The sequence below is a fragment of the Podarcis pityusensis genome (genome assembly GCF_964106645.2).
Source record: "Podarcis pityusensis genome assembly, chromosome: 3".
Classification (NCBI taxonomy): Eukaryota; Metazoa; Chordata; class Lepidosauria; order Squamata; family Lacertidae; genus Podarcis; species Podarcis pityusensis.
The window spans coordinates 49,637,168-49,660,678 of NC_138026.1; the positions used below are offsets into that span (position 1 = coordinate 49,637,168).

Below are 23,511 nucleotides of genomic sequence, written 5' to 3' on the forward strand. Positions count from 1 at the left end.
GTCCCATAAAAGGGCTTCTTCCATTGGAGGAAAGAAACCTTTGTTACATTTTTGCATACTTCAGAGTGTAAGAGGCGGCCTGCTGCATCAGGCCAATGGCCCATCTAGCCCAGCATTTTGTGGTCATAGTGGCCAACTAGATGCCTATAGGAAGCCTGTGAGCAAGGCAGGCTGCTTCCATCTTGAACTGTTTCTAGTAATTGAAATCTTTTAATAGCTGCCTCGTAATTAATGGGTTTTGTTGTTGTTTTTAAATCTAATTTGGCTGAATTTAAAAGGAGCATTTTTATTTTTATTCCAACAGATGGCACATTTAACTTTCAGACTTTAGAAAGTGAATAATAGCCGTTGAATCATGCTTTTAACTTCTTTAACAAAATTTAAATTCAATGACATTTCAATTACCTTTCTTCCCTGCCCCTTCAATATTTGCAGGGTGGACGCAAAGTTGAATTTCCTGAAAGCCCAAAGGTAAAAATATTGTAATATGAATTTCCTATATAATAAAGTGTGATGATAAAAGTGTATCCATTGAGCTATATACAGTTGTACCTTGTTTTGCGACCGGGATCCGTTCTGGAGCCCCAGACTCTAGATGAAAAGGACGCATGACAAAGTGCCGCTCTGCACACACAAGCAGAGCAGTTTGCGCTTCTGCGCATGCGTGATTTAGCGTTTCTGTGCATGCGTGAGCGGCAAACCCAGAAATAACCCGTTCTGATACTTCTGGGTTTGCTGCGGACGTTTGACAAAATGGACGCTTGATGAGGACGACTCAAAACAAGGTACCACTGTATACTAATGTTGTTGTACTCTCTTTCTGGTGTAAGTAACAAGCTTACTGCTTTATCAGTCATTCTCCCCTTAAAAAAGCTTTCTGGATTCAGTCATGTTTAGAGTACATTTATTAAAATCAATGGTACTTAAGTCACAAGTAACTTTGGTCAGATTGATTTCAGTTGGTTTTCTCTCTTGTACACATGACTTGGCAGGTTAGTCCAACTCCTTACAGTTGCTGCCAGGATGCTGTGGAGCAATGAAGCCTCCGCCACATCCTGGTCACTCATGTCAATAGTGGAAGGTGGCGGTTGGCGGTGGTGGTCAGGCACCAGGCCTGATCCCAGTGCCAGTTCTAGGCTGGACCCAATGTTGCCATCTATAAGACTGGCTCAGATTCCAGCAGATCCCAATCCTCTCAGCTCTGCCTCCTCCCATCTGAAGGAAACCTGTGAGCGTTCTACTGCATATTTGGCAGCCAGCAGGCACAGGTCAAATGACACTTCTGCTCAGTACAAACCCACACAGCCCAGCATAAGGGGGTTTGTGTTGCATCCTAAATCTGGATCTGACTGCTGCTTAAATGGGGTTATCAGTTGAATCTCTTAGGGAAGGGGATTTGTCTGAGCCTAGGAGTGGGCGATGAGAAACGTCTATTTTATGTGGCAATGGTATTGATTTTTTTTTTTAAGCCCTAATTTAAATAATGTATAAAGAATACTAAGGCTGAAATCCTACTTACTTGGAGGTAAGCCTTGTTGTATTCAGTAAGGTTAACTTCTGAATAGGCAATGACTAGGATTGTGATGTTAGATAATACATGTGAAAGCATATTGAGGTCTTGGAAAAGGCACAATATTAAATATTATTTACCATCTCCCTCCTTTTGCTAAAGGTCATTATTTACGAAAAGCCATTCTTTGAAGGAATACATATAGAGCTTGATTCAGAATTAGTAGCTCTTGCTGTGGAAGGAAATGAAAAAGAAGAATCAGCAGAGCTGGAAACAGGAACACTCACATCAATAGGATCCATAAAAGTGAAGGGAGGAATGTAAGTATTGCCTGGAGCAGGTGACTTTTCAGCAGGCAGCTACTATAGTGTAGAGACTGTATTGTGTAACAAGAAGTTGACTGGACTGTCCATGTCCACAGCATATACCTCCTATGAAGGATCATAATGAATGAGTCTAGGGTCCTGCAGCATGTATGCGCAATGAGACAGACAGACAGAGGAAGGAGGGTTGTGGTTCTATTACATTACAGGAAACACAATGGTCACTTCATATATGATACCTGCTAATTTCCAGAGTGTATGAAGCAGCCATAATACTTATGTGATATGCATGTTTGTGATAAGATGTTCTTTTGTCCCCATTAATTTACTCTTGAAAAGTGTTGAAACATTAGCTAGCAAGCTTTCTTAATGCTGTGTTGATACTGTGATGTATAATGCAATCCTTCTGAGATCAGTAGGTAAGGATTGCAGCATATGTAAATATAAATGCCACATGATGCTTAATTTTAGAGATGTTGCTTGACTTCTGGAAGATGTATCTGACTTTAGTTTGTTACTGCTGTAACAGCATACCTGCTTATCCTGGGAGTAAGCCCCCTTAACACAAAATGGCTTATTTCTGAATAGGCATGTATAAGATTGCACTGTTGGTCCACATAGTTCTTTCCCACATTCTTTTGTTAAAATGTGAGGTATTAAATCGGATTAAATGTGGCTAAATTGGTCATGTGTTTAAAGATCTCCCACTGAAATTGTGGGTCCTGTCCCTTATTTCATTTGCAGTTTTTATAACAATTTATTTTAATTATCATTTTTGCTGTTCATCTCATTATTTTATTTTTTGCTGTTAATGCAATAAGATCACATGTTTTGTACATACATTATTTTGTTTACATGTTATACTACTACTTTTTCAAAAATTTTGTTTACCCTTTTTAGTTGGGTTGCTTATGAGAAGCCAGAGTTTGCAGGGCATCAGTATTTGCTGGAAGAAGGAGAATACCAGGAATGGATGGACTGGGGTGGTTATGATGAGCAGGTGCAGTCACTGAGGCCTGTTCTAGGGGTAAGTTTAAAAATGATGAAAACAAGTGTAGTCTTAGGAAAACACGTAATAACATTTGTGGTTCACTCTGTTTTGCTTCATCCCACTGTCTTTGTTTGCATGGGGGGTGGGAATTGAGAGTGGGAAGACATTTTGCCCTTCTCATAAAATTCCATTCAATCCCCCTCCATGCTCCCCCATATCCAGTATGTGGGGTGGGTGGGTGTGAAAGAGAGAGGGAAACAGAAACCTGGTGGATCACAAACAGCAGGCCTAATTTGGACGTGCATCCAAATATGGAATGTACAGGCATGCATACAAAGGAGATGTTGGTTTGAATGTGTTTTTGAGTATGTATTCCATTGAAAGAACTGCTTCTTGACTAGACTGTATAGTAGACGGAAGCTTTCCTGGGGCTGCTGCCTGATAATGTGCAAGTTTGGGCAAACATTGTCAGCCTGCCCAATGCCAGGAAACAGCTATATAGCTACAGCAGCAGATGCCAGAGAAAGGAGGAAGACAGGGTGGATCAGAGAAGAGGGAGGAGTGCCAGGGATTTCAACCTCTCTTGTTTTCTCTGGAGGAGGAGAAAAGTAGGCAGGCACCCATCCTGGTGGCTAAGGGGAGGAACAAGAGCAAGTCAGCCTCTAATCTGAAGGCCAGGAAGGAATCTGGGAAAGAGCAGCATGGTTTTGTGGCCTTGCTTGGCTCAGCTTGACCAGTACAGAGTGCTTTCATTTGGACTTCCTTTATTTCTGTTCTCACATTAAAGCTGGCCTGTATTCATCAACATAACTCTGAACACAGGACAACAATTCCAGCCTAGTGTTGTTTGTTGTTAAATGGAACCAGCAGGTTGAAGACAGAAGCAGTGCAATGCTTACAAGAAACTGCATCAGTGCTTTGATACACACTTCAGTGTATACCCATATTTAAAGTGCTTTAAAGTTTAAGCTGGCATCTGCCCTTGCAATTTAAAGATGTGGAGCACCAATTCTGCAAGGCCACTTCTTTCCCCTGTCACCGCATATTGTTTTAACTATGCATCTTTTCTCCTTCCAATTTAAAGAAATCTTTTGAGTTTTGGAGTGGACTTCAGAGGAAGTATGTCTTTTACAGTGTAGGGCGGGGTGGGAAACCTTAATGCACCCAACATCTGCACCCAAAACACCTGCTTAGAGTTATAGTCTTCTATCACAGAGACTGTATTTCTTTTGCCTTGATGGCTTTCTGTTGTTTTCTTTCTTTCAACAGAGTTTTATGCAACCTCACATGATAATGTATGCTGAAAAAGACTTTGGGACTAAAGGTTCCAATATAAGCGTTTCAGGAATTGTTTCCCATTTAAAGGATACTGGCTACGGACTAAGGACTCAATCCATAAATGTTTTAAGTGGAGTGTAAGTCAGATGTGTAGCTTCATTTTCATTTTAAATGGTTAATTTGCTGTAAAGAGATAAGTACAAGGAAAAGAGGCCTGAATCAGTAACTTGGTATTACTTCTTTGTTGTCTTTGTATGTGTTTCCTGTTGTTATAGCTGTTATAGTGTTGTGTTGCAGAAAGGATAATCTGTACTGTTCCTACCATGCAGATTAGTCTTCTAGATTAGGTGTATGAAATGAGAGCAACATAGCAATCTTCATCCAGCACCTATGGTCGTGTGTCTGTTGCTCCTAATTGAGTACTACTAAACAGATATTTTCATCAGAACATGCATTGAGAGTGTACTAGTTCAAGACAGCCTTGGCAAGCCATGGTTTATGAAGTTGAGGGTGTGTGACACCCATCCTTTCACATACCAGCTTTGGTGCAGGGATCCTGGTTTGTATTGAGCAACAGTTACTTACTATGTCTATACCATGGAACTCGTTTAATGTCAGTTAACAAAGCAGGATAATAATCCAATTTTAGAAGAGAGGGCACGAGTGAACTGTCATGATGCACATTCCTGAGGGATAAATAATTGAATCCAGCTAGCCTTCCTTGAAGGAACAGAGGAATTTGAGTTCCTTTCTTCCATTACATTTTTATCTTTGGCTGCCATATAGTTCTGGGAGTTATGTCTCAAGTGAGATCTGGTATTTTTTCACAGTTTATGGCTTATTTGCGCAACATGTTTTTTCCTGCTTCCCACAGCAGTTTTAATGAATATATATACAGGATTTCTTTGGGTGTACCAACCAGGGTAGTTGCATATCAGCACTAACAGGAAGGCAAAACCTAGTTCTGCATCTTCCTTTTCTGGAATAATTGGCACATGGGTAGCACCAATCACTCAGCTCATTTTCATGGAGATCCCATAGAGAATGAGTAAACAAACATAATTTGTGTGGATTTTCAGACCTGAACATTTGCAGCATAGCCTTAGTGTTTGCAGCACTAGAAGCCTGATACATTTATTTGTCCAAGAGACTGGCCAAGCCTGCTTTATTTTCAAAATTTCTATTGCATGTGATGTTCAAGTATAAACATGTCCCATTTCAGTTTGATCTTCATGGTTAACATACTGTTCATCCCTCCGTCACTTTGACTAAGCAGTTTACAGAGCATGTTGGGTGTGTGCTTAAGGCATATGCCTCAAATGATTAATCAACAGTGTGTTGATGGATCTGTTAAACATGAGTCAGAATAAAAGGAAATGGTAAACTTTTAAAATGTGACACTTCAATGGGCAAAACATGCAGTGCTTTCATGCTAGGCATGCTTCATATGCCTGGTATAATTTTACTGAAATGCAACTTTGCTTTACTAGAGCTTATTATCCATGTCTTGAACTAAGAAACCTAAAATCTTGCTTCTTCGGACAGAAACGAACTATGAATAGTGAATAAAAAAAAATATCCTTCCAGTAGCACCTTAGAGACCAACAGGAAAAAGACCAATTGCAGTCGTCAGTCGTACAGTCGTCAACAGGTTTACCACACCTATCAGCCAATCACCCATTCCCACCACCCTTCTGAGTAATACCTCTCCCCACCCTCTCACTATATATAAGGGTCTGGTGACTTCTATTTCAGTGTATCTGAAGAAGTGTGCATGCACACAAAAGCTCATACCAATAACAAACGTTGCTCGCTCACATTACTAGCCCAGTGTGAAATTAGACAATGGTACATATATCTCTTAAGTTGTTAGCAAACTAGATTTATTCATTGGGCTATGCTAAATATAACTACCTGAACCGGACTTAAGAAAATTGCCTTACTTTCAGAGTAATGATGTCATGCTTTACCATTTTTACCTTTCCCCATCATAATGTTGTTTAATATATTTTGGGTGTTTTGAACTGTAATTTGGGTGTTTTGAGCTGTATTATTAGAGGCAAACAATATAACGTTTCATTCTGATGACTTTATAAAATCCTTGCTGTGTTTGCAAATATATTATTTTTATATGAAGCTAAGTACTTTGAGTACAGCTTACTTAATGTCAGTCATTTCCTACAAGATTCATAATTACATGTTTGATTTAATTGTTTTTTAAAAATACAATGCATCAATTAATTAGAGCATAAATCATGATTTTTTCCCCCGCAGGTGGGTGGCGTATGAAAATCCTGACTTTACAGGAGAGCAGTATATCCTTGATAAAGGACTATACCCCAACTATGGTACATGGGGAGCTAAAAGTTGTAAGATCTCTTCAGTTCAACCCATAATTTTGGTAAGGTTTGTTTGTTTGTTCTGCTGGGTTTTATTTTATTTCCTACCAAGCTAGCTTGCTCCGTATTTCATTAATCAATATTCTTTCTGTATAATGTATATTTCTGGTGTCATATTTGTCTCTTTTTCCCTCCATTTATTTTAGGACAACATGAGTGATCATACGGGGAAATTTAAGGTAAAGCTTCCAAGCTTTTACATAGCAAATATAGCAAGCTGAATTGAGATAACATAAAAAAAGACAAGTAGAGAGGCTGTAGGCAGAGAGATTCACAAAGTGGAATCAGTACCCTGGGAGGAGGCAGACTGAGTCCTTGTCAAGTTTTGCCAGATGCTTGAGAGAAAATCTAATGCAAATGTCCTGGTCCTTTTAATGCAAGAACAAATGTATTTGCAGATGATGCTCAGGGTTTCCTAAAATACTCAGGCTTTTCTGCGAAAGGACTTTTCAATCTTCCCAGGGTGCTTCTCTACACGGTATCATGCAGACCTGGCCAACACATGGAAGGATAATATTGGTTTTGGCAATGGGGAAGAGCCCACAAATTTTGGTGAGCCTTAGCTACTGGCCAAAGTGTGCAGTCACCATCAGCCCCGCTCATCCCCTGACTCTTGAGAGGGATCTTGCCTGATGTTGGCTGAGTTCCAAGGCACTTGGAAGCATGGGAGCGCTCTGCTTCAGAAGCTCAATATGACTATAGGAGTGAGTTCCCACCTTTGTCTGAAGTACCAAGCTCAGGAATGGGATCTCATCAAGATTGAAAAATCTCACTGCTTTCAAGTTGAACCAACATTCAGTCTGTTCAAGCTCTAGCCTGTCTTTTCATTCTTCACTGTGGCAAGAACACATCAGATCAAAAGATACTGTTGCCAGTGGAGCCGTAACAATAAGGGAAAAGACAGTTTGTCTATCTTAGAATAAAGTTTCACTTCCAGGTCAGCAAATGGAATCAAGAATTGACTGTCAAATTCTACTACAAAGTCATCTTTGTAAAATAGTTTGGAAATACGTCTTACATAAATGTACATTACATACATTTTTATTTTAGTTTAAAAAAACGTTTTGCTTGTATTCATAGATAATTAAAATGTTATCAGAATTATCTGTTTAACAACATGGGGTGATACCCAACTAAGTGCATTAGTTAAATTCATTTATTTCTGCAGGTCTTTTCTGACACTCACTATGTTGGAATTGTCCTGAGCACAATGTTTAGTGTTTAACGTGACCTGCTTTGTCTTTAAAGGTCCAGCTATTTTCGGAACCAGAGTTCCAGGGTAACTGTCAAATATTTGAGAAAGATACTTCAGAGATCGAGGAGACATTCCTTGCTATGTCTTCAAAAGTATTATCTGGCAGGTGAGTACGAAATTGCATCATTGAACTCCCAAGCAAGCAAGTTTCTGAGTTTGCAACAGATACAAACCATCTGAGTAACACTGAATAGGCTCAGGGTGGATGCATCTTCCCATTTGGGATTAGTGGAATCAAGGTTTTTGTTCTTAATAGTAAAATCTGTCTAAAAATGTAAGGGAGCAACTAAGGATAATGACAAGCATTTTGTGTATTCAAAAGTGTAGTGGAAGGGATTTGAATGCACACTTCTTGGCTTGATAATGATTATTTCCCCACCCTTTAGAATGCATGTCTCTGCTCATTCTGAATAACTTCGCACAAGAACATGTTGATACTGCATTGCATGATGCAAAGTCTCTTAAACATATCAGTAAGGAGACATGTATTTTTAAAAGCCCATTAATGGAATATTCTTATTCTTTATTGATGAAGAATAATGCTACATCTGACTGAGCACTCGGGCAGCAGGCTTTCAAGCTACACAGAGCTTGGGTTGAAATGGCAATTAACAAAACTAACAATTAAGAAAATTTAACATTGCCATTTTCTTCTTTTTTGCAGTTGGATTGCATATGATGAAGAAAATTTCTCTGGAAATCAGTATGTGTTAGAAGAAGGAGCCTATCCTAATCTGTCTGCAATGGGTTGCCTACCCAAAACATGCTTGAAGTCCTTAAAAGTTGTAAATATTGTAAGTTTTACAAAGAGTTGGATAGCCATTGCAAGCTGAAATTGCCTCATTACTGAGCTAAGTTCTTATGACTAATAGAAACAAAAATTGACCTAAAAATATGCTGCTAAATAGTTTATTTGGGGGAAAGGAAGCATATATTGTAGCTTTATGGAGTTGACAGCAAATTAGCATGGAACAACCTGCATGGTTATCCGTATTTTTAGATATTGCAAAATCCTACCATTAATTGTTGGTTTATGTAACAAATTTTGTATCCCACGCTTCAGTACATATTCCTAGGGGAGCTCATGATTAGTAAAAAAGCAGTTCAAAGAATAATCCAGCAGTTAAATCTTTGCTAAACTATTTTTCAGGGTTGATTCTGTGACTTCAGAAAGATCAGGCTGCAAACATGAATTAATTCAATTAGAAGATTAATCAACTAAAGCAAAAATTCCCTCCATTAATTGAGGGCCAGAGTAAATATGAAAGGGCAGCTACATGTATTTCATAGAATCATAGAGCTATAGAATCATAGAGTTGGAGGGTCTTGCAAGGGTCATCTAGTCCAACCCTTGCAATGCAGAAATCTCAGCTAAATCATACATGAGAGATGCCTCTGCTTAAAATTTTATTTACCTTGTAAAGTTTTCCCTTATAATGAGAACCCTTAGATTCCCAGAACATATTCTTACTTCAGATGGTACGTGGTGAATCCCTCACTTTCGAGAGATATCAGGATTCTACCCATCACAAAGTTTTTCTTGCTGGCTCTTTTTAAAAGCATCCAAATTAATCCTAAGCAACATAGAGCATTTTGTGCCCAGCCCTCCTCCCCTTTGTATAACTTGAGTCCTTTCTGCTTCCCCTGACCTTTTCTTGATCCTTTAATATTCTCTAAATTATATTCCCTCCCACCTTCCTTTACACTTGCACTCCTTTATCTGTCCTTAAATCCTTAGTCCTTTCTCACTTCCAGCCAGCATTAATGCTTTTTTGCCTTCTGATGGCTGCCTTTTACACAGCCATTGTACACCAGAATGCCTTCCTCAACCTCCCCTCTCCTCAACATTTCCCTTTCAGCCTGCCTACATTTACAATCAGGTCAGCTGTCTTGCTGGCCCCTCCCCTTCACATACATCTGTTGATATAAAGTAGAGGATGAGTTTCTGGGGGGAGGAGGGAGGTAATTTTCATGAAATAAAATTCTTGAAGGAGGAAATTAGTGAGCAAAATGTTCACAGAGGATGCAGTAGGACAATATTGCCAATTGAGTTGGCTGATTCCTGCTTTCTTGCTGTACTATGCAGCACAAGAAGACAGGAATGCTCAATTGTCCCAGCTTCCCAGGGTGGTCAATGCTGCGTTATTTGCCCTTATTGCTAATGGTACATAATCAAATCTGATTGGCTACATAATACCATGATGTCATATTGTTAGTTTATAATCCCTGATTGGCTAGAATCACACAGGGAGTAGGTGTAAAGTGACATGAAATGAATAAGACAAAGTATTTGGGAAAGTTTCAATGAGTATTTCAAACTCCACGCTTGTTTTTCTCAAGATAAAAATTCATAGCAGCACTAGAAAAAAATGTACTAGAAGTGCTTACTTCTTAATAAATACACAGTATTCATTTAATTGACCATGAAGGCCCAAAGCCCATAAATTACCTGCTCTACATTTGTCTAGTAGTAGTCGTCAATTTTAGGCACAACAGATTCAACCGCAAAGCAAAGCTTTGTATTTAGCAATTTGGTAGTTGTTAATTTGCACTGAAAGAAGCTGTTGGTGCTAAGTAAATGTTTTCTTTGAAAGTTCTGTTAACAAAACAAACAAATGGCAAGGCACCTGCCTTTTCACATCAATAAACACCTTGAAGATTTGCAGGTTGTGCTAACATACTAAAGAAGTATCACTAAACAGCATGCCTGGAATCTAATTTATATCTTGCTTATATATGAACAAGATAATTCCACAGACTTGGAAGGCTGTTTTACTCAGATGTTCATTGGCTCTGCTGAGAAGCCAGCTGCCTTTGGCTTTTCCTCAACTGTCACCTAGTAGCACCCATTCCATCAAGCTGCACCAGAGACACAGAAGGAAAGCAGGACCATTTCATTGGCTCTGCTAAGAAATCAACTGCCTTTGGCTCTTCATTTTTCTCATATGTCAGCTGCTGAAGGCCTCTTCATCAGGCCAGCTGAATTGTTCTATCTCAGCTGGTTTATACAAGAATTGTAATTCTAAGAATTGGTGCCCAAGTTCTCCTACTCAGTTTGAGACTAAATTTGAGTATTTTTGTCACACCCCTGTCATTTCACTAGAATTTTTTCTTAAAGCATATACCGTATTTATTTGAATCTAATGTGCCATTGAATCTAATACGTACCTCAATTTTCAAAACCATGTGTACCCTAATTTTTGCAAAGTAATTTGGCCAAAAAAGGTGTGCATTACATTCGAGTAAATACAGTATTATTTCTCTCATTCAATAATTTTAATGCTGCAAAAGGATTTTTGTACCAACTCCAAATCCTTCCCTACAAACTATATGGTCCTCACCAATCTAAGCCTTAGCAGAAATGCCATGAGTACATTTGAAACATTTTGTATGACAGTGAGCTCCCGTTGCTCGGTCCCTGCTCCTGCCAACCTAGCAGTTAGAAAGCATGTAATGTGCAAGTAGATAAATAGGTACCGCTCCAGCGGGAAGGTAAACGGCATTTCCGTGTGCTGCTCTGCTTTGCCAGAAGCGGCTTAGTCATGCTGGCCACATGACCCAGAAGCTGTACGCCGGCTCCCTTGGCCAATAAAATGAGATGAGCGCCGCAACCCCAGAGTCAGTCACGACTGGACCTAATGGTCAGGGGTCCCTTTACCTTTAATACACCTTGACTTTATCTATACCTTGTCTAGAATTATAAATTAGTAACTCTTGTGCATGGAATAAGTGCATAAAATAAGTGTTATGTATAAAATCCTGAGTAGCAAAGTTTAGAGTTCTTACTTTGTAAAGAATTACAGATTTGCAGCACATCTGTTTGTCCATATAGCTGTAGGAAAAGTTCTGCAATTTTAGCTGTTGCTGACTCATGAAAATGCCAGCCAAGAATGGAAGGTGTGGCTGTAAGTCATCACCTTGCTTCTCTTTCCAGTTTTCATCCCACACTTGGAATAACTTTTTCATGAGTAATGCCTTTTATACAGACTTGCCACCTTGTCAGTTCCAGACCAGAGGACTTGTTTTTCATTTCTCTGAAAAGATAGCTGTGTTAGATAAGTTATTTAGCTTGAACTGAGGACTTGAAGCCTTTCCAGATGCCATGGTTTACAGTACAGTATTACTGGACTAACCTCCCCAACCATTCCTCTGTTGGAGAATTGTTCAAAGGCAAGTTGCTGTAACATTACAGTTTTAGCTAAGGTAATAGCAGTGTAATGCAGCACTGAGGTCGGGGATGACCCAGATTTAAGTCGTGTATAGTGCTTGATGAACACCTCGCAACTGTCCAGCACATTAGTAAACATCAGATGTACAAGAAATAAACAACCTTCTCTTTTAAAACAGGAACTTTCTGAGCCAACCATAGCCCTTTTTGAAAAGGAAGACTTCAACGGAAAGAAAATGGAATTTACTACCGAGGTCTTAAATCTCCAGTTCCTTGGCTACAACCGTCATGTGGCTTCAGTAGATGTCCATGGTGGCATGTAAGTTCACTTTCTGAAGTGAGGGATTTGTTATTTGTAGAATGAACTAAGTGAGGCTTACTTTTAAGTATACATGTACAGGGTTGCACTGTTAAATGGAATTTTGTAGATACAGTACACTGTCTTTTAAAAAGATGTTCCTGTCTCTAAGGCAGGGATAGGGACTATTTTTCAGTCCAAGGACTACATTTCCTTCTATGGAACCTTCCAGAGACCAGATCTCAGCAGCAAGGGAACCAAAGGCATAAGTAAGAAGAGCAATGACTCTGACTCTTACCTTTGTATACTGGGCTACACACCAAAGTCGGGCGTTGGTGCACTCTTTGTGCAATCAAGAGGCATCATACAGTTCAAGGATGCATTCCAGCCAGACAAAAACACAAGGACAGTGCAAAGTGTGGCTAGTGAGAGGTGTGGCCTCTGACGAATACTAAGGACCAGACAGAAAGGCCTGGGGTTCACATTTGGGTCCTGGGCCTGAGGCTCCTCACCCAGTGTTAGAAACTGAGATATGATGGCTAGGAGCTAAATGGCACCTGAAACCGAGGTTATGGGCGCAACAACAGAATGTCTAGGCACACTTTTTTATAACAAGAATACAAAGCTGAAAATGAATGAACCGCAGCTAAAATTCAATGTTCATTTTTCGCATGATCTAGTCCTTCCCCTGCCCACCCCCTAATATTTTTTAAAGGGTCTCTTCTCCATTCTTCTCAGAGTAGCTGGAAATGGGGAGGCAGAAAAAAGTCCTCTTTTCCTTCCACTGCAGTTTTAATCTGAAATCGTAGGCGCAGTACTGCACCCAGAGCTCAGAAATTGCTCACGCTTATGGATTTCTCAGTTGCAAAATGCACCTAGAACAATGGAAGTTTCGAATACTGTCCTCACCCCTGCTGTAAGAATTTGATCCTGGGTATTTTAGGCTGTCTTAACTGAAGCAAGGATGAACTCAGGCTTGTTACTCTGTCAAGTTGTCAGTAGTGGTTTATGTAGCAGGACATTATCTAAATACGCCATGTTTAACAGAATTGCCAAAAAACTCATTCCAGGTGAAAATTCAGGTACCTGCATGTCCCTCACATTTTTTTAAAAAAATGGTTAGTTGCCTTGGGCCTAGTGGTGACATAACATTTATCCATACTTTGTAAAGATCCCAGACAGTGAAACAAAGCCAAGTTTCCGTGGTTTCCCTTTCCAAGCTAAGACCTACTCCAAGACTGTAGGGTAGGGAGATGTTGGCAAGGTCTGCTGTATACCTTGCAAGCAGAGGCTAGAAAAATGGAAAAAGGGGTGGGATAGGGTGCTCAGTTCAAATATAATTCTTACTACACACTGTGAATTTTAAGCCTACTTCATACCCTGGCTTCATATTCCAGTTAGCATTGGATCATTAATCATGGATTAGTCAAGGGTTACTGCATAATTTTTTGATTAAAAAAAAAACCCCTGTAAATTAATGTCTGTGGATCAGTTTGTTAGTTACTTTACAAGCTTCGGGTGGCTTGAGCAAAGGACAGACTTGAACCCATCTCAGCTTTCACAGTGACATTTCCTGCTTTTTATTAGGCCTTTTCAAAGATATTGGCTATTATGATGGTTTTATTGGGCTCAAACATACACCACTGTTCTGTGCAATACAGTCATAAAGCCACCCACCTAAACGTATTCACTTAGAGGCAACTCTCACTGGTTTTCATGAGGCATAATAATAGTAGATCTGCTGCTTAAGCAAGATATATATACTGTTATATGTAATTGTAAAAATGTCACCATGCTGTGTTGGGCAGCCATGCAAAGTGCAGTGTGACAACAGAATAGGCAGGCAAATGAGCAGGCAGCCCTGGCAATATGCACGGGGGTTGGGAGGCCCAGATGAGCCACAGGAGAATAGCCAGGTCAGACTAGAACAGCTTCCCAGCAACTGTCCTGCTCTGCTGTTACTGTACACCTCAAATCAATGATGCTGTTTCAGTGTCAGCAAGGTAGGAGGCCAAGATTGGGGGGCGCGGGGAGAGATGGCAGCAGAGCAGGAGGCTCGGGCCTGTCCTGCTTATTCCTCTGGAGAGAAGGAGAAAGCAGCTTTCATCCCCACCCCACATTCCATGCAAGAGGAAGAAGGAAGTCTGCTTTCTAACATTTTCTCTCCTATTCACATAGCATACTCCTCACAGCAGCAGAGAGGATGACAACAAAGGGGGAAAGGACTTTCTCCTTTGGTTTCCTCCCCACAGCTGGCAACAGGGTGTAAAAAAAGGGGAAGGGGGGTAGAAGTGGCGAGCAGGTTGAGAAGAGACACTAGTATGCAATACTACCGCAGTAAATATTTTTAAAAGGTTGTTTCTCCTCAGCACTTTTTAATGTACCTAGTTAGTAAAATATTGTTTGTTTCAGATGGATTATTTATGAATACAGTAACTATAAAGGTCGTCAGATTTTATTATCACCTCAGAAAATACCAAACTGGTATGAGTCAAGTGGCTACCACAAAATAGGTTCTCTACGGCCTTTACTACAGGTAAGACACTACAATTTACTCTGGGATGTCAGAAGCGTCTGTGATTCTTCTATCTTTTTACTAGTACTATGGCACTGATCAGCTCTCCTCCGATTCAATCCCTTTATCCTAGTATTGCACAAGAGTACCAAGTTAATAACGTCATATTTTATGTATTTCCCTAATCCAGGGTTGCGACACTATTGTCTGTAAAAAGGGGGAAGCATCTTGAAGTGCTGAATAATGAAGTGCTGAATAATGAAGTTACATTATTAGGTCAAGGTTAGCCAGACAGGGCTCATAATGTTTGCCGGTACTGTAGTGTTAAAAGCCATGATTTATTTATTTACAGAAAAAAGCATATTTCAGACTGAGAAACAAAGTAACAAAGAAGTTCATGTCAACTGATGGAAATGTAGATGACTTGAATCTTCTTAGGATACAGGTTGTGGAAGATGCTAAATCTGATGAACAAGTCTGGATTTATCAAGATGGATACATCAAATGTAGGGTAAGGTTCTGCCTTAATAATTACTTGCTAACAGCACCCATCCTATAGGAAAAATAGGAAATAACTTTTCTATACTGTGATAAGTGAACTGAAATGGGAACATGAGCTCTTCAGCAGTTTGATGAAAAGCATGGTTCTATTTTGCGTCGGCAGCTTCGTAAAAGGGCTGGTGCCAGGCTTAGCGGGTCCTTGGCTTTTTCACACCAGTGGCTTTCCCCATCTGCCACTGCTGCCTGGCTCTGTTGCTGCCCCCTGACATTGCTACTACTGCTAGTCATTTAACTCCCCCTCGGGTGTATTTACGTGGTCGAAGCAGCATTGAAGGCTGGGAAATGGAGCACATTCATGAAGGATTGGGGATGACATGGCTGCCATCCAAAAGGTTGCCCACTGGGTAAAACATATAAGGAGAGTAACAGTTTAAAGAAGCACCTGGGTGGGGAGGCTCTGATGTCAGCCCTGGTGAGACTGCCAGGATGCACTGAGCTCCAACAGCTGCCCATGTTGGATTTCCTATGAGTGCAGCCCCACAGTGATTCTTAAGGGGAAAGCAAAAAGGACTTTGACCAGAGGCTATATTCCTCTTGCCCCCCCCCTTACTATTTGCTGCACTAAGTAGCTGTACCTTGTGTTCAATGCAACTTTTTTAATGCTGCTTTATATTTTAAAAAAAACAAGATTACTAAAGACATGGAAGTGCTGAAATAATAGCTGCTTTATAGGAGGAAGATACTGGATTTTTCAGGGTTTTTATAGTCTCTCTTGCTGACTTTTTTTTGAGCCCTTTGAAAGCAATGAGTCTATATAATTATTATTACTGACCTGGAACCTTGACAAATATAGGAGGAAATGTTGAGTTTTGAAAGCAGTCTTTTAGACAATTTATTAATAATTCTATTGTTGTTTGGTTCCTGCTTTATAGTGGAAATATGTGTTGTTTCAAAATCAAATTGTGAACTTCTACATCAAGGCTTGTAACAGTGGTGCCTGCTAACACTAGCCTAGCAGCTAGACCTAAAAAAAAATTGCTTGGAAGTAAATCCTACTGAGTTACATACTTAATGATCAAAGTAAAAGAAAATATTCAGGCCGTAACATCAAAACAAGTGAACAGAGCTTGAGTGACAAGCCATGTGTCTTTTTTTTTTTTTAAGTTGTATAACTTGACCTAAAACATTCTGCCAAAGGAATAGATTTCTCAACTCACAGTGGAATGGGTTTCTTTCTTGCAATAAACCAAGAGCATGTCTCAACATGGAGCAAATAGAAGCTGTGCACTTACAACAGGCTGCAACACTGAATGGGTTGATTTTAATGCCTCATCTTAACACATTGGAAACATTAAAGTGATATTAAACCATTACTTTTCATATGTTTTCATTTCAGCACTCAGTTGAATTCTTGCAACCCAGTCTGAAGTAGATAAGAATAATACCTTTTTTGTCAATGTACAACCTGTATACAGTGAAATTAACTGAGCCTCTCCCCCCCCCAAACACTCAGTCTCATTGCACTCCGTGTGCTTGTCGCACAACACACCAACCCCGAAAGTCAGTTGCACTATATTATTTTCCGTTCAGCAGCCTAACAACCTAGAACAGTAGAACTATTACTTAGCCATTACACTTTGTATGATCTCCAGCTGGGAATTGCATTACATCTAGCTTGTTCTGTCTCTCATGGCATCAGTCATCCATTCAACATAGCAGGGATAAATTATCTTTAATTCAGACAAGTTTATGTGGAAGTAGAGTGTTATTAGCAAGCTGCTTTGGTGAATGTATACAATGATAATGAGTTGTGATATTTGTTGTGATATTTGTGATACTGCTTAATTATTATACATTGGGACTGAATTGCTAGCCACCTTGGGCACTTTTAAATCCTGCTTTTTCATAAAAATGTAACAAATAAATAGTTCACAGGCAGAGGGCCTTCTAGTAGTGGTACCTACCCTGTGGAACACTCTCCCATCAGATGTCAAGAAAATAAATAATTACACGACACCTGAAGGCCGCCCTGTATTGGGAATTTTTTTATGCTCTAATGTTTCACTGTGGTTTTGTATTTTTAATATTTTGTTGGAAGCCACCCAGAGTGGCTGGGGCAACCCAGTCTGATAGGTGGGGTACAAATAATAAAGCTGTTGTTCAAGGTACCTTGAATGCCAAATAATTAGTAGGCTTTTATTTTTCATCTCTAAAAATATGGCATTCTGCTGCTACTTCATATTCTGTATGGCAAAAAGCCACGACAAAACTGCAACTAAACAGTTAATGTACCTCTAATAATATGTACTGTACAGTAAGATAGTCTTTTTTAGAGAATGAATGAACAAATGTTAAATAATGTTGCAGTAACAGCCGCTATATTGTGGGAATACTACTAGAATCTCTGAATGCTGAAAATCAGTTTGTTCAGAGGAAAGTATCAAGAGAGACATGAAAATACCCACAATCCTATCCATGCATATGCACAAATATACTAGTTTTGGAAGTAAGACCAAGATTTTTTGACTCATACTTTCTATTTAACTGCACAGCTGGCAGAAGAACTTTGCTTGACAATTGTGGGTAACCTGATTACACCTGGTGCCAAACTGGGCCTGGCACTTCAGCAGAACGAAGAAAAACAAAAATGGAGTATTAATCCAGATGGGAGGATTTACAGAAAGATGAAACCAAACTTAGTATTAGATATTAAAGGTAAGAACTTCCCGGCTGTAAGTTATAAACAACTCTGAATTGGTATTTAGTGAAAATGAATTTCGGTAAGATAAGTGGAAAGAAAGACATGGCTTCGTGTTGTTTGTAGTGAGTGTGCAATCTAAATTCCACGTTTTTCAGCAATAGCCCATTATCTTCGGAAATCCGTATGATCTGGTTAATGCAGAGCAATATTTTTTAAAGGCATGCTTTCCATACTGGGTTGGGGTTGGAAGGACACACCTTTTGAGCCCTTTTAGCTAATGTGAATTGGTAGACAGAAATCACACTTTTGCCTGGGCCAGTTACTGTAAAGAGTCAAGAGCACTGTTTGCATTAAACAACTGCTGAAAACCAAACCACATTGCATCGATTTGTGATGCTTTTCAAAGAATCTATATAGACTTCAGTTTAATAATAAAGTTTTTATTATTAGTTTTAATAACTGGATTCAGATTATTGTCTTTTCTGAACACTTGAGCAGTTTAATCTGTAGATGGCATAGGTATAGTGTCAATTTTTGTAGAGAGTTGAGGATTTACTGTTTTATCATAAGCCATGTAGTAAATCTGCTTTTTCTCTGAAAAACTGCATAGGCTTAATATCAAAGTACAAAATCATTCTGGACAGACATAAGTTCGGCAAGCTTTGTTATTTGCATCAGAGCAGTTTAGTGTTAATACTCTGTTAGTAAAGTTAATATTTACTGAGTTCTAGTCATACTAATGTCAGGATCTTTAGTTTAATAGAAAAACAAGGGGCCAGTGGCAACTCAAAGAGGAAAAGAATAGCATTTGTCAGTATATTAATGCCTATTCCAGTTTGTGAGCTGATACTAAGCTTGTACTTTCTAAGTGTGTATTATGTTGCCCTCTTGAGGCTGCAGCTAGAACTGACACTGAAAGATAGATGGACTTTTTCTTTAACAAACAAAACTTGATCCACTTGTTCACTACTAGCTACTGCAAAAAACCACCTTGAGTAATTTATAAAATAACCAAAACTGTTCCCATAGTTTCTACCACATGATGTTCCACAGCTCATACTTTTCCAGACAAGTTTCTTGCCAATGGAAATCTACAATACAACATTTGGAGAAAGCAGTATTGTTTTTATTATTGATGTGTAAATTAAATGCCAAATTTGTTGTCGTTTAGTCGTGTCCATGGGGTCACGAAGAGTCGGATGATGTCCTGCAGTCTACTTTGAGAATGCCAGTTTACATTTTGTTAGTTAAATAGCATTCCTTTGCGGGTAACAGAGCTAGTCATTTTGAGTAGTAAGCATCCTCTCGTAAAAGTCCCCTTGATCAGTTGTGAACATGATATATAATTTTGAGTCCATAGAGGTGAGATGCAAGGATTTCAGAGTAGATACTCAAAAGATATACAAGCATTAATGATTATCAACATAGGCAAATGCCTGTTTAAAATTTAATAACACAAATTATCATATGATGTATACACAGTCTAAACTCTAGTATGATCAGCCACGTTTTCAGGGCATGGTCTCACGTTAACGCAATGCAACATTCTAAACAGATGCAACATTATAACACTAGAATGGACCTTTTCTGCAGTGGCTCCCCCTTTGCAGAATGCTCTTCTCAGGGAGGCTTGCCCAGCACCTTCATTACAAATCTTTAGGCACCAAGTGAAAATATTCAGTCTTTGGCTGATAGAACAATCTATGGCCTTTTAAATGTGCCTGGGATTTTTTTGGTTGTTATGTTATGCATTTTTTGTTTTTATTGTGTTTTATGTTGTAAGCTGCCCTGTGAACTTTGGATGAAAGGCAGTATATAAATTTAATAAATAATGACAATAGGTATGGTTTGGTTGAAAACCATGGGGAATGGCCTGAAAAGCCTGTCTATGCACCTTGAAGTTCTATCTTGGAAGACAGGTAGGATGTAAATGTAGCAAAAAACAACCACCCTACATTTCCCCATAAAACCTTTTTCTGTGGAATAATAGAGCAAGAATGCTTTTTTTAAAAAAACAACAACAGCAGGATCCACTTAAAAGCACCATCAATGGAAGCCTTGAACAATAGGGTTTCCCCCCTCACTGTTGCCCCCTCAAACTGGCTCAGTGGGGTTGGGAAAACGCCCGGAACGGAGAGGAGGGGGGATCATTCCATCTGGCATGTTGAAATGTTTTCACAGATGCAACATCCATCAAAGTGTGATGTTGAATTCCTTGAGATTTACCCCAGTGGACCCAGTCAAACCAAAGTCATGACTCACCTTCTATGCAACAAGTTAGGACTTTGATCATAGCTATCTCAGACTAAGCTCATAGTTCCTGGTTATTAAAGAAATGGATTTATGTGTAAGCCTCTTACAGTAGGGAATATCTGCTAGATAAGTAAACGCATAGCATTATACTTCATAGATTGGGCACATCTTAGACTGAGGATTAGAATTTCTGATAACCAGTAAGTCATGTATACTTGCAGATTGCAAGATAAATTTGCATGGCAGCTAGGGTGCAAGGAAGCAATGTTGTCTTGAGAGGAGACTGCACAGAAACAAGAATGCCATCCTGCAGGAAGACAACAAGTAGAGGAATTGGGGGGATTCAGTTGATGCATCAAATATTTGTTTTCGCTCACAAATGCTATACTGAAACTATTGTTTAATTTTAGGTGGAAAGCACTATGATCAAAACCACCTCGTTCTCAGTTCAGCCAGTGAAGACAGGCCAACACAGTGCTGGGAACCGCTGGTCGTATAAATGGCACAGGCTAAGAATCAGTTCCATCAACTTAAGAAGACTGGCAGAAAACAGGACATTGGAGCAGTCTTCACAGTAATTTTTAAAAACAATGAACAGAATTTGAGTGAGTGAGTGAGTGAATGCTGTTTGTACCCTTGGATTAAGACCGAGAGACCTACCCCCTTTCCTATTTGTTATTCAAAGGTTAAAACATATTGCAAGCAGTTATTATACATCATTGATAAGTTACTCATTCAGAATACATTTTAATCTGGTATTTTAAATTATTTACAAAGACTTGTTTTATTCTCCTTGGCTTCATGCTGAAACAGAATTTACATTTTTGCACTGGAATTTTTTTTACTGAAAATTTTTCTGTTTGGACCAAATATAATGAACCGTTTACTCATAAAATGAACCCAATCAAATCAGGCAATTTTTAAAATGGAGTTACAGCATTACAGTCAAATGTATTAAAGTATACTCTTAAGCCTGTGGTTGTACTTTTGTATCAAAGACAAATGCATATTCCATAAACATTTGCTGCCAGATAGAATAGGTTGCCAAATAAGCTGCTCAGTTCCTTAAAAATCTGCATGTCTGCCTTACTTTATACAACGTGGGACTCATCCAGACTTCTGCTTGTCTCACCACTTTCCCATAGCCAATAATTTACCACTGAATTGGAGTAAATGTCACTCATATTTTCTGATTCAGTGCTAAAGTGTGGGTTTTCCCAGGGAGGGCAGTGGGGCAAACAGAAAACCCATCAAAGTATGGGACAAGCGGAAGTGTGAATGAGCCCTTAGTAACTCTTTGTTAAAGGTCAAAATGTACCACTTTTGAAATGCAGGAGGAAATACTATTCCATAAAAACTGGCTTTGCTAGCATAGTAATTCTCTCTTTTCAAGAAGCTGCACCAACAACAACTGTTTGCTTCCCAACTTCTGCGCCCTAAAATTTCTTGGATGAAAATTGTTGCCTAAATTTTCATGTTAGTTTTATACTACTGATAATGTATTCAGAGTTATTTCAGTGTTAAGCTCTTTACTTCTGTACCCTGCTTTACAACCCATCCTGTTTGTTCCCCATCTTAGCATGTAGTGGGCAGACATTGCTGCATTTGAAAACCCACAGCAATAGCTTGTGTGATTAAGTACAAATTTTATCTGAATTCCACAATAATCCAAATTGTCCCCTGAAAAACACTAACACCATACTGTTCAGGTGAAAAACAGTCTAGAGGAGTTGCAGCCATTCTATAAAGTAGTCCCAGCAAATTGACTACCTATATGCTAAGGTGGGAACATTTTGAATTCCTTGAGTATTCAACTACAGGAAAACTCACATGTTAGAGGCAGTAATGGAGAAGCTTGCATTCTCATGACAAATATAATAGATGCTTGGTACCTAGGCATCTCTAGCAAACCAAAGCAATTTTCCAAGAGAAAACAGAAATAGGTTTTATATACAGAAACTTAAGATAGCTCTTAAAGTACTACTCTTTCCTAGTGTGAAGATTATTCTGTTATTTCTATTACTACTCTTTCCTAGTGTGAAGATTATTCTGTTATTTCTATTACTTTGATCTTGAATGTTCTGATGCAAACCACTTAATACTATTGCTACTTGCACACCTGGGATGCTCTGTCAAGTGTCCTGAAAAGCTGTTAGGATTTTCCAATTCTGCACTGACTTGGTTAGACAACACTATTGTTAATTTGTTTATTAGGAAATTAGCACACTTCCACTTCAATCTGCTGTACAAATTATTGCTTTTGGTTAAAATATTTCTAGTGTTCTTGATAAGAACCTGCTGCTTATTTCTTTGAAACTTGGTTTTAAGGTGCGTTACTTAAAAATAAACATTTTTCTGTGCCCCAAACTATTGTATAAACATATTTTACAAATAAATATTATTCTGATGAATTCTATTGTGTATGTTTACAAACAGCTCCAAGTTCTGGCAAAAGGTGCAGGGAGCATAGAGCAGGAATAATAGACTGCTGATAAAAATAGCATATTACAGCCGTTCTCTACAGGGCCAATAAATTATTCTGAGTCTGTGTGTGGCACAAAATGGAGCATAGAGGGATAATTATGGGTGCAGGATTAGCAAAAGTCTTTCAGCTTTCATGAAGCAGTCAGTATTAGCTTCATGAGATATGGCTATAAAAACTGAAAAGACTTGCCTCCAGTGTGGGGGGAAAGAGGATAGACCTATTACACTTTTCTCACAGTGATTCTGCACATACACAAGTGGTGGTATCTACAGAAGCAAAGCATTAATGTGACTCCTTATCCAAAACAAAAAGCTTTTTAAATATCCCTTTGCATACACCTTAAGGGTTTTCCAGCATGTCTTCAATAACTTTTATGAAAATGTTACATTTTTGCTTCCCAAAGACTGTGCATTTAATGACCATGTTTCATGGTGTCATAACAAAATCATTTTAAAATAAGAATTCTATTGCTGCTGCAGTAACAGAGCATTAACCTCTAGATATTAGTAACTTACCAAAGTCCCATGTAAGAAAACTCACATAGGAACTAAAGAAATTTCACAGAAATCAAAGTACCTAGACAGAAAATATTTATTTATCTGTTACATTAATCACCGTTTTTCCACGTGCATGCCCTTCTTCCATCTTCTGGAAGGCCTTGGGAACATCAGAAAAGGAGAAAACTTGATCAATAACTGGATGTATCTGCAGGGGGATGGAAATACATTGTCATTCTAATGGTTTTTATACAGCACAACCCCACAACAAACATATTAGCATATAGCATTAAAAGATAGTAGCAAACATGTTCAGTTTGCTTGAAACTAGCCTGCT

The 23,511-nt window shown here is 39.0% G+C and overlaps 2 protein-coding genes across 9 annotated transcripts in view; one reads left to right on the plus strand and one right to left on the minus strand.

The window, feature by feature from the left end:
• Positions 1–22,603, plus strand: part of CRYBG1 (crystallin beta-gamma domain containing 1) — a 97,509-nt gene extending 74,906 nt beyond the window's left edge. For both annotated transcript variants that reach the window (XM_080999931.1, XM_080999932.1), the window contains 13 exons: positions 436–471; positions 1,673–1,830; positions 2,734–2,860; positions 4,094–4,239; positions 6,377–6,503; positions 6,648–6,680; positions 7,750–7,862; positions 8,421–8,550; positions 12,104–12,243; positions 14,635–14,758; positions 15,090–15,248; positions 17,791–17,953; positions 20,603–22,603. In XM_080999931.1, the coding sequence (XP_080856057.1) occupies positions 436–471; positions 1,673–1,830; positions 2,734–2,860; positions 4,094–4,239; positions 6,377–6,503; positions 6,648–6,680; positions 7,750–7,862; positions 8,421–8,550; positions 12,104–12,243; positions 14,635–14,758; positions 15,090–15,248; positions 17,791–17,953; positions 20,603–20,691 (1,545 nt within the window). In that variant the 3' untranslated portion in view covers positions 20,692–22,603. The remainder of the gene's footprint in view (positions 1–435; positions 472–1,672; positions 1,831–2,733; positions 2,861–4,093; positions 4,240–6,376; positions 6,504–6,647; positions 6,681–7,749; positions 7,863–8,420; positions 8,551–12,103; positions 12,244–14,634; positions 14,759–15,089; positions 15,249–17,790; positions 17,954–20,602) is intronic.
• RTN4IP1 (reticulon 4 interacting protein 1) overlaps positions 1–23,511 on the minus strand; it is a 110,083-nt gene that overhangs the window by 18,812 nt on the left and 67,760 nt on the right. For 5 of the 7 annotated variants that reach the window (XM_080999973.1, XM_080999970.1, XM_080999975.1 and 2 more), the window contains exon 9: positions 23,293–23,382. In XM_080999973.1, the coding sequence (XP_080856099.1) occupies positions 23,293–23,382 (90 nt within the window). Of the gene's footprint in view, positions 1–19,958; positions 20,500–23,250; positions 23,383–23,511 lie in introns of those variants that run through there. The other 2 variants (XM_080999971.1, XM_080999972.1) reach the window with 2 other exon arrangements.